The 11,107-nt window shown below is 40.0% G+C and overlaps 1 protein-coding gene across 1 annotated transcript; it reads left to right on the forward strand.

Moving 5' to 3' along the window:
• The first annotated feature begins 5,748 nt into the window (after positions 1 to 5,748).
• On the forward strand, positions 5,749 to 7,998 carry GPR27 (G protein-coupled receptor 27). Its single transcript, XM_077276221.1, has one exon. The coding sequence runs from the start codon at positions 5,867 to 5,869 to the stop codon at positions 6,977 to 6,979; it is 1,113 nt and encodes a 370-aa protein (XP_077132336.1). The 5' UTR covers positions 5,749 to 5,866; the 3' UTR covers positions 6,980 to 7,998.
• The last annotated feature ends 3,109 nt before the right edge of the window (positions 7,999 to 11,107 follow it).

Raw genomic sequence — 11,107 nt, forward strand, 5'->3', positions numbered from 1 at the left:
TGGGGAAGCTCACTCAGTGATGCCTATAGTGAAGCATGGGGGGGCACAGTGAATCATGGTGGTTGCTCAGTGATACCTACAGTGAAGCATGGCTGTGGCTCAGTAATGCTTACAGTGAAGATTGGCGGTGGCTCAGTGGTTCCTACAGTTAATCGTGGTGGCTCATTGATGCCTACAGTGAAGCATGTTAGTGGCTCAGTGATGCCTAAAATGAAGCATGGCGGTGGCTCACTGATGCCTACATTGAAGCATGATGGTGACTCAGTGATGCCTATAATGAAACGTGGCGGTAATTTAGTGATGCCTACAATGAAACAATGTGGTGGCTCAGTGAAGCCAACAATGAAGCATGGTGGTGGTGGATCAGTGATGCTTGCAATGAAACATGGCGGTGGCTCAGTGATGCCTAAAGTAAAGCATTGTCTTTGTTCAGTGAGGCCTAAAGTGAAGCATGGTTTTGGCCCGGTGATGTTTACAGTGAAATGTAGTGGCTTGGTGATGTCTACAGTGAGGAAACTGAACCTTTGGCAGCCATTGTATCTTCCAACAGGACAACGATCCCACCATACCTCACAGGCCACAAAGGGATGGTTTCAGAAGATGTTCCGGACCATTCTGGTGTGGCTCTCACAGTCACGTAAGGCTAGTTTCACACTAGCATTTACCTGATCTGCGGCAGGCTGCGGACTTCCTCAGTGAAGCCCCGCCCTCGGCCGCACCTCCGCCGCTAGCTCCGCCTACTTCTGCATGCGGCCCGCATGCGACCTCCATACCTTTTTTTAACATTAGGTACACAGGTCGTGCCACCGTATGCGGATGCTGCCGCATGCGTAGTTTTGACGATGTGGAAAAAAAAAAATGCTACAGGCTGCGTCCTACGCTGGTCGCCGCATCTTCAAAACGACGCATGCGGCAGCATCCGCATACAGCCGCACGACCTGCGTACCTAATGTTAAAGATAGGTACGGAGGTCGCATGCCGGCCGCATGCAGAAGTAGGCGGAGCTAGCGACGGAGGTGCGGCCGAGGGCGGGGCTTCACGGAGGAAGTCCGCAGCCTGCCGCAGATCAGGTAAACGCTAGTGTGAAACTAGCCTTACTTGAACCCCATAGAAAATCTTGGTTGGAATTTATAACAAAGTGAATAATGCAAAATCAGTAATATTAGTAACCTGTAGGCCTTTGTCTGCGAGGAATGGTCTGCACTAAAGAAGCTTGTCATGAAGGGGTGAAAAACTCTGAGACTTAGGCTACTTTCACACTAGCGTTAACTGCATTCCGTCACAATGCGTCATTTTGCCGAAAAAACGCATCCTGCAAAAGTGTTTGCAGGATGCGTTTTTTCACCATTGATTAACATGAAGCGACGCATTGTGACGGATTGCCACACGTCGCACCCGTCGTGCGACGGATGCGTCGTGCAGTGGCGGACCGTCGGGAGCAAAAAACGCTACATGTAACGTTTTTTGCTCACGACGGTCCGCTTTTTCCGACCGCGCATGCGCGGCCAGAACTCCGCCCCCACCTCCCCGCACTTCCCCGCACCTCACAATGGGGCAGCGGATGCGCTGGAAAAATGCATCCGCTGCCCCCGTTGTGCGGCGGAGACAACGCTAGCGTCGGGAACGTCAGCCCGACGCACAGCGACGGGCCGAGCCCGACGCTAGTGTGAAAGTAGCCTTAGGCCTATTTCACACATCAGTTTTGTGCCATCAGTTACAATCAATCTTTTTAGAAAAAAAACGGATCCAGCAAATGTTGCAGCTGGATCCGTTTTTTTTCTCATAGCCTTGTATTAGCGACAGATTGTGACGCATGGCCTTCCGTTTCATCCATCGTCTGACGGATCCGTCATAAATTCTTTGTCCGTTGGCCGGAGACAACGGACATAGTAACGTTTTTTGTGTACGTTGAAAAGTCGGCCAGCGACGGATCCTGCACCGTCCGTCGTTGGCTATAATGGAAGCCTATGGGTGCAGGTTCCGTCGCTGTCCGTCAAAAGACGGAATCCAGCGACAGATTCCGTTTTTTGAAACTGAGCATGCTCGGAATAATTTCTATTGAGAAACCTTCTGTTATATTATGTTGTCATTTACATTATTCTTGGTTCGTTAGTTTATTTCAAACAGCAGAAAGATTGTACATTGTACTAATAAACCAAATTTGCAAAAATGGTGGAATAATGTTGATTGCTTATCTATCTATTATCTATCTTCCATCTATTTATCAATCCAATATCTGTCTATTATTTATCTATCTTTCTACCAACCATCTATCTATTATCTATCTACCTATCATCTATCTTTTATCTATTATCTATTTGTATATTATCTATCAATCAATCATCTATCTATTATCTATCTATCTATCTATCTATCTATCTATCTATCTATCTAACATCTATCTATTATTTATCTATCTATCATCTATATATCTATATCTATATATTATCTATCTATCATCTATCTATCTATTATCTATCATCTATCTATGTATCTATTATCTATCTAACATCTATCTATTATCTATCTTTCTATCATCTATCTATTATCTATCTATCTATTATCTATCTAACATCTATTTATTATTTATTTATCTATCTATCATCTATATATATATTATCTATCTATTATCTATCTATCATATATCTGTTACACTGGTCAACAGCATTTTTGGTGCCAAAGATATTTCATCGAATTTGGGGTATTTTTGGGGTGCTGATTCTGAATATGTCATCAGTTTTGCCAGATTGGCTCAAGTTTTTGACATTTTTGGTATCTTATTTATAGCACTTGTTGGTAAATGCGACGCATCATCTCATTAATTTCTTTGGATTAGTACTTGAACTGAGCAGTTCTCAATATAGTTTTGTGTTAATTAGTGTTCTAAAAGTTTGTTCATAGCTTGATTTTTGCACTAACTTTATGTTGTTGTCTGTTTTCCAGTGAAAAGCATGAACTCATCAAGAAGAAGTTGTCTTAACGATCCAGACTCATTCTGTTACATTTGTGGTGAATATACACTGCCAAAACATAGAAGAAACATAACAGACTTCGTAAAAAAAGTGTATTTTGCCTATTTTGGGGTTATGCTTGGGGACCAAGACAAGTTTTGGGCACCACACATAGTGTGCAAAGCATGTATCGAATTATTACGAAAATGGAGCAAAGGACAAAGAAAAAGCTTCAAATTTGGTGTTCCAATGGTGTGGAGAGAGCCAAAAAATCATCATGATGACTGTTATTTCTGTGCAGTGCAAGTGCAAGGATTCAATAAGCATAAGAAACGAAAATGGGAGTAACATGGAATCTGCAAGAAGGCCTGTCCCTCATTGTGAAGATGTGCCTGTACCTGTGTTTACCATAAATAACAGTCATCATGATGATTTTTTGGCTCTCTCCACACCATTGGAACACCAAATTTGAAGCTTTTTCTTTGTCCTTTGCTCCATTTTCGTAATAATTCGATACATGCTTTGCACGCTATGTGTGGTGCCCAAAACTTGTCTTGGTCCCCAAGCATAACCCCAAAATAGGCAAAATACACTTTTTTTACGAAGTCTGTTATGTTTCTTCTATGTTTTGGCAGTGTGTATTCACCACAAATGTAACAGAATGAGTCTGGATCGTTAAGACAACTTCTTCTTGATGAGTTCATGCTTTTCACTGGAAAACAGACAACAACATAAAGTTAGTGCAAAAATCAAGCTATGAACAAACTTTTAGAACACTAATTAACACAAAACTATATTGAGAACTGCTCAGTTCAAGTACTAATCCAAAGAAATTAATGAGATGATGCGTCGCATTTACCAACAAGTGCTATAAATAAGATACCAAAAATCTCAAAAACTTGAGCCAATCTGGCAAAACTGATAGCATATTCAGAATCAGCACCCCAAAAATACCCCAAATTCATTAAAATATTTTGGACACCAGAAAAAAAAAATTTTTTTGTTGACCTGTGTTATCTATCTATCTATCTATCTATCTATCTATCTATCTATCTATCTATCTATCTATCTATCTATCATCTATCTATCTAACATCTATATATTATCTATCTATTATCTATCTTTCTATCATCTATCTATCTATCTATCTAACATCTATATATTATCTATTACACAGGTCAACAAAAAAAATTTTTTTTTCTGGTGTCCAAAATATTTTAATGAATTTAGGGTATTTTTGGGGTGCTGATTCTGAATATGTTATCAGTTTTGCCAGATTGGCTCAAGTTTTTGACATTTTTGGTATCTTATTTATAGCACTTGTTGGTAAATGCGACGCATCATCTCATTAATTTCTTTGGATTAGTACTTGAACTGAGCAGTTCTCAATATAGTTTTGTGTTAATTAGTGTTCTAAAAGTTTGTTCATAGCTTGATTTTTGCACTAACTTTATGTTGTTGTCTGTTTTCCAGTGAAAAGCATGAACTCATCAAGAAGAAGTTGTCTTAACGATCCAGACTCATTCTGTTACATTTGTGGTGAATACACACTGCCAAAACATAGAAGAAACATAACAGACTTCGTAAAAAAAGTGTATTTTGCCTATTTTGGGGTTATGCTTGGGGACCAAGACAAGTTTTGGGCACCACACATAGTGTGCAAAGCATGTATCGAATTATTACGAAAATGGAGCAAAGGACAAAGAAAAAGCTTCAAATTTGGTGTTCCAATGGTGTGGAGAGAGCCAAAAAATCATCATGATGACTGTTATTTCTGTGCAGTGCAAGTGCAAGGATTCAATAAGCATAAGAAACGAAAATGGGAGTAACATGGAATCTGCAAGAAGGCCTGTCCCTCATTGTGAAGATGTGCCTGTACCTGTGTTTACCATAAATAACAGTCATCATGATGATTTTTTGGCTCTCTCCACACCATTGGAACACCAAATTTGAAGCTTTTTCTTTGTCCTTTGCTCCATTTTCGTAATAATTCGATACATGCTTTGCACACTATGTGTGGTGCCCAAAACTTGTCTTGGTCCCCAAGCATAACCCCAAAATAGGCAAAATACACTTTTTTTACGAAGTCTGTTATGTTTCTTCTATGTTTTGGCAGTGTGTATTCACCACAAATGTAACAGAATGAGTCTGGATCGTTAAGACAACTTCTTCTTGATGAGTTCATGCTTTTCACTGGAAAACAGACAACAACATAAAGTTAGTGCAAAAATCAAGCTATGAACAAACTTTTAGAACACTAATTAACACAAAACTATATTGAGAACTGCTCAGTTCAAGTACTAATCCAAAGAAATTAATGAGATGATGCGTCGCATTTACCAACAAGTGCTATAAATAAGATACCAAAAATCTCAAAAACTTGAGCCAATCTGGCAAAACTGATGACATATTCAGAATCAGCACCCCAAAAATACCCTAAATTCGATGAAATATCTTTGGCACCAAAAATGCTGTTGACCAGTGTTATCTATCTTTCTATCATCTATCTATCTATCTATCTATCTATCTATCTATCTAGCTATGGATCGATCATTTTCATGGATGGAAATAGCAGCAATTTAGAGATGACATCAATGTACCTGCTGCATTTGTGCTTCCCTGGCCCCCATGGACAGCCCTGACCTGAGGGGCAGAGGATCCAGTTGTCCATATCTGCAGTGATGACAGTCGTCCTGCAATCAGACGTGGCACTCTTGAGTCTCCAGCACACCCTGTGCCTGCCACTGTGCCTGCCCCTGTGCCGCTGTGCCTGCCCCTGTGCCTGCCGCTGTGCCTGCCGCTGTGCCTGCTGCTGCTGCTCTGCCTTCACCTTGCATATCTATTCTAGCAGAGCCTGAGCCGCCTAATGATTCTCCTCCTGATCTGCACACGACTCGCAGGCAGCAGCTGTCTCCATGGCTGGTCATGAGCTGCAGAAGAGCAATGCTTCCCTTCTCCCCACTGATCTCAGCCCTGGCTCGGTGGCTAAGCTGGCATCCCTGGGTCTCATCGCCTGTGTCAGCTTGCTGGGTAATCTCCTGTTTGCAGTCATCACCCTGAGAGACAAGAGCCTGCATCGGACTCCCTATTACCTGATGCTGGATCTGTGCATTGGAGATTTCATCCGCTCCTTGCTTTGTTTCCCTCTGGTGCTGAAATCCATCATCAGTGGATCCCAGTGGACCTACAGCAAGAGGAGCTGCAGGATCGTGGCCTTTGGAGCAGTCCTGCTTTGCTTCCATGCTGCCTTTATGCTGCTGTCCATCAGTCTGACCAGGTACATGGCCATAGCCCACCATAGGTTCTACTGCAAGAGGATGACAGGTTGGGCTTGCATCCTAATCATCGCTATGGCATGGATCCTGTCCATGGCTATGGCCCTACCACCTGTCTTTGAGGTGGGCACCTACAAGTTTATTAAGGAGGAGGATCAATGCACCTTTGAGCATCGTTATGTCAAGGCCAATGACAGCCTGGGCTTTCTTCTCATGCTGGCCTTCATTGTGGGGGCCACACATTTTATCTATATGAAGCTGCTGTTCTTTATATATGATCATAGGAAGATGAAGCCAGCTCAGTTAACCCCAGCCATCAGCCAAAACTGGAGCTTTCATGGACCTGGAGCTGCTGGGCAAGCAGCTGCCAACTGGATCGCAGGATTTGGGAGAGGTCCAACACCTCCCACTCTGGTGGGCATGAGGCAGACCACTCAGACCCAGATCAGGAGGCTTCTGGGGCTGGAGGAATTCAAGCAAGAGAAGAGGCTCAGCAAGATGTTCTATGTCATCACCTTCCTATTTCTTCTCTTCTGGGCCCCTTACCTAGTGGCTTGCTATCTGAGGGTCTTTATGAAGGCTGCAGCTCTCCCTCAGGGGTATCTGACTGTGGCAGTGTGGTTGACATTTGCTCAGGCTGGAGTAAATCCCATTGTCTGCTTCATGCTGAACAAAGAAATCAGGTTGTGTTTGAAATCTTATGTACCTTGCAGGAACACACAAACACAAAGGGAGCCCTATATCGATACCTAATACCTCAGTGTACCCCTGGAGGATGCAATGTTTGACCAGTTGGGCAATTGTATTTCATTATGCCAGGGATGGTTTGGGGTAGATTTTACCATCCACTATTCCAACATATTCCTTTTGTGATTTATTGGATGGCATGATGTTGTGTTGCCTGGGTGCAGTGTTGGGGGCTGGTAGCATTAGGGGTTAACTACCAGACTGTAATTCATTCAGACACTGAGGCTGTTGCAGTGCAGCAGGCGACCGAGCTGTCAATCATCGCTTTCCTGGAGAGCTTCTCATTATGATGATGAGGGTTACAGGGTATCAGGATGAAGGCTGGATACATTGTGGGTAACCATAGAAACAGGATACACTTACTGTATCCATCATTATATGTTAATAGCCTTGGGCTTAATGTAAAGAGGATAGATGATAATACTGGATCTCCTCATTCACAGTTATGGGGGTCGGGGGCGTTTGAGATTTCATAGAGGATACAACCATACACTATTGTTGTATAGGATCTTTGTGGAAATTGAAAGGTTTGATGGCTAAATAGAATTTTTAAAAAAACTTTTCATTTCTTTCAGACATATACTATCTCTTCCTCCCTTCTTTCCTTTCTTCCTTCCTTAAATACTGTTTCCTCAATTTGTATAATTGCAACATAATGTCTGGATTTATCTGGTCACATTTATTTCTTTATTTCCTTTTCCTTCCTTAGAAACACATTTTACATATTTCTTTTTCATATTTTGGGACATATTTCCTTCTCTCTTTCCTTCCTTCCTCTTTTCTTTTTCCTTCCTCTCTTTCTTTCCTTCTTTAGTTCTTTTTCCTTCTTCATACTTCTTCTTCTTCCTTCCTTACTAACTGAAATACATTTTACATATTTCAGAAACTCACCATTTCCTCAATTTGTATAATTGCAATGTAATGGTTGGATCTATCTGGACAAACTTTCTTTCTTTTCTTTCTTTCTTTCTTTCTTTCTTTCTTTCTTTCTTTCTTTCTTTCTTTCTTTCTCTCTCTCTTCCTTTCCCTCTCCTCCCTTTCTTCCTTTCTTTCTTTCTTTCTCTCTTTCTTCCTTTCTCTCTGTCTTTCTCTCTTTCTTTTTCTTTCTTTCTTTCTTTCTTTCTTTCTTTCTTTCTTTCTTGCTTTCTTTCTCTTTCTTTCTCTCTTTCCTTCTTCCTTTCTCTCTTCTTCCTTCCTTCCTTCCTTTCTCTCTTTCTTCCTTTCTCTCTCTCTCTCTTCCTTTCTTTCTCTTTCTTTCTTTCTTTCTCTCTCTTTCTTCCTTTCTCTCTTCCTTTCTTTCTTTCTCTCTTTCTTTTTCTTTCTTTCTTTCTTTCTTTCTTTCTCTCTTTTTTTTTCTTTATTTCTTTCTTTCATTCTCTCTTTCTTCCTTTCTCTCTTCCTTTCTTTCTCTCTTTCTTTTTCTTTCTTACTATATACAAGATGTAGGGTACAAGCCTTAGGTTACCAATTCCGTGCCCTTCCACAGATATGCAAAAAAGCGGTAGCACTCCAAGATTGAAATAACAAAATTAAGTGATTTATGAACCCATTCTTTGTGCAACGTTTCGGCTCCTTTATATTGACGTGGAGTCACTATGCATTACGGACCCATAGAAACCCTGTGCGCTGCTATATAGTGCCTCCATGAGGCCCAGTTGTCTCCTCTTGAAGCTATGCTGTATTATGGAAGCATGTTTCGGGCTTAGTACATTTTTAGCATATATTTAAAGGGCCAGAACCTTCTTAAAGGGCATGTCCATTTTCATTCACCGTTTTGTCCTACCCTCCAGAAAAGCATTTCCAAAGCTCATTATTGTTCTTTAATGTTTGTATTATTTACCTACTCTTATCCTTTCTTTGGGTACGTTACATGATTAGTAAGTTGCTCGCTATACGTAAAGTCCTATTCTGAGCTTGGTACCCTTTGGTCATGTGTTTGTTTTTTAATCCAAGGCTTTCTCTCTCTCCTCTTCTTTACACTGCAGCTCTGCCTTCTCAGATTGGCTGCTGTGTGTGCCCAGAAATTCAGTGTTTGAGATTGCTCAAAGGCGAAGTATTGCCCTGTAGATATTTTACTCCAACTATATAACAAATGTCTTATATATACATATATATATATATATATATATATATATATATATATATTATTATTATTATTATTATTATTATTAAACCTTTGCTTTTCAATAGTGTTGCAAGTCCTATATTAACCTGGCATGCTTAGCAAGGAAAGGAAACAATATGTTAGGGCCTGTGGTGCTATAACCAAAACTGAGAATTTGGAGACCATGAAAATAATCTATAAACACTAATATAAACCTTTTCTATTATATATTAGGGCTATTATAACCCAGAGTCTGCAAATCATGCAAATATAATCTGTGGTATTGGCCATAGCGAACAATCAGAGTAACTGAATGATTGTCTCGGGCGACTTTTCCACTTGTTTTCTACACTTACTTTTATAAATTTCCCTCTAGTTGTACTAATGTGGGTTAAAAAGGGAGGCATGGCATTAATAATAAAAAAATATATAAATAATTGACTAAGATCATTGTGCCATAAGCTTTGCTGCCTGCCTATGTTTCTATTCCGCCGCATGTACACAGCTGACTTTATACAGACATTTTCTATGGTATAATGTATAGGAACTGTGTATAGTTCACAAATTACACTGTAAAATAGAGAAGGGCTTTACCACCTGGTGGTTGATCGTAGTACTGCAGCTTTTAGGTGTTTTTTTAAATAATTTCTGAAGGGTTTCTAGCATTTCTTTTATGAGATCCTCCATTGTGTCGATATTATTTAAAAAGTCAAGGGTGAATGTACCCATAGAGGGGACCTTGGTCCAATGGGGAGAAGACTTCAGCATAGGATTGGCTCAACCAATTTCCGGTGGGACATAATGTACCCAGAAATCTCCTTTTAAAAGAATATCGATCCCATTTTGTTTCTAGTTATGTGGACAGGTTCAGGATTTTTCCGCATTTTTTCCGCTTTAAAAACGCCTAAAAAAACGCACACATATGCATCCCATCATTTATAATGCATTCCGCAATTTTTGTGCATATGTTGCATTTTTTTCCGTGAAAAAAACGCATCGCGGTAAAAAACGCAGCACGTTCATTAATATTGCGGATTTTTTTGCGGATTTCCCAATATATTATTGCATTGGGAAATCTCCGGAAAAAATGCACAAAATCCGCCAAAAAAAAAACGCTTGCGGATTTCTTGCAGAAAATGTCCGGTTTTGTTCAGGAAATTTCTGCAAGAAATCCTGACGTGTGCACATAGCCTAACAGTACCAGCAAAAGCTATAAGATTTTTAGAAATGTCATGCACACGTCTCTTTAGTTTTTATTTAATCCTGACAACATTAATAAACTTCTGCTGCGTTTTTTTGTAAATCTGCAGCACGCCAATTCTTTCAGCGTTTTTTCACCCATAGAAAGCAATGAAAAAGTGCAACCAAGCGTTTCTTGCAAAGATTTTGGTGAATAAAACTAACTTTATTAAACATGTACGAATTACAAAAATAATCAGCACCAACAAAAAAAAAAAGCGTCAAAAAGCAATTTAAAAAATGCCAAGAGAGGAGGCTTTGGCTGCAGAAAAACGCAAAGTGTGAACATAGAATATGATGCTGGTCACTTGCAGATAAAAACCAGGAGGACCAGGTCTGCTTTTGTACTGGATCATTGCAAGTCTATGTACACATGTCCAGTAATAATCCGTTAAAATGGATCCAGCAGAAATCCGTTGACAAAAATGTCTGTTTTTAAACTGATTTCATCTGGATCCGTTTTTTTTTTTAACATTGAAGCCTTAATCCATCCATTATCTTCCATTTGAAACTGATCCAGGAAGCAAAAATGGATCCTTTCCAAATAAAAAAAAAAAAGATAGTTAATTACCGGATCCAATTTTCTTGAGATTTCAATGTTAAAATAACGGATCCAGCCGAAATCAGTTTTTTAAAAATGGACAAAAAAGTTGAGTCTGTACAACTTTTCTGGCAACAGATCGCTGCTGGATCCGTTCTAAAGGATCATTACTGGACATGTGGAGATATCTTAGGCACAAGTGAACAGTGTTTCTTTTTTATTTATTTATTATATTTACAGCTTTATTTCT

This window comes from Ranitomeya variabilis, chromosome 8 (assembly GCF_051348905.1).
Source record: "Ranitomeya variabilis isolate aRanVar5 chromosome 8, aRanVar5.hap1, whole genome shotgun sequence".
In the NCBI taxonomy this organism is placed as follows: Eukaryota; Metazoa; Chordata; class Amphibia; order Anura; family Dendrobatidae; genus Ranitomeya; species Ranitomeya variabilis.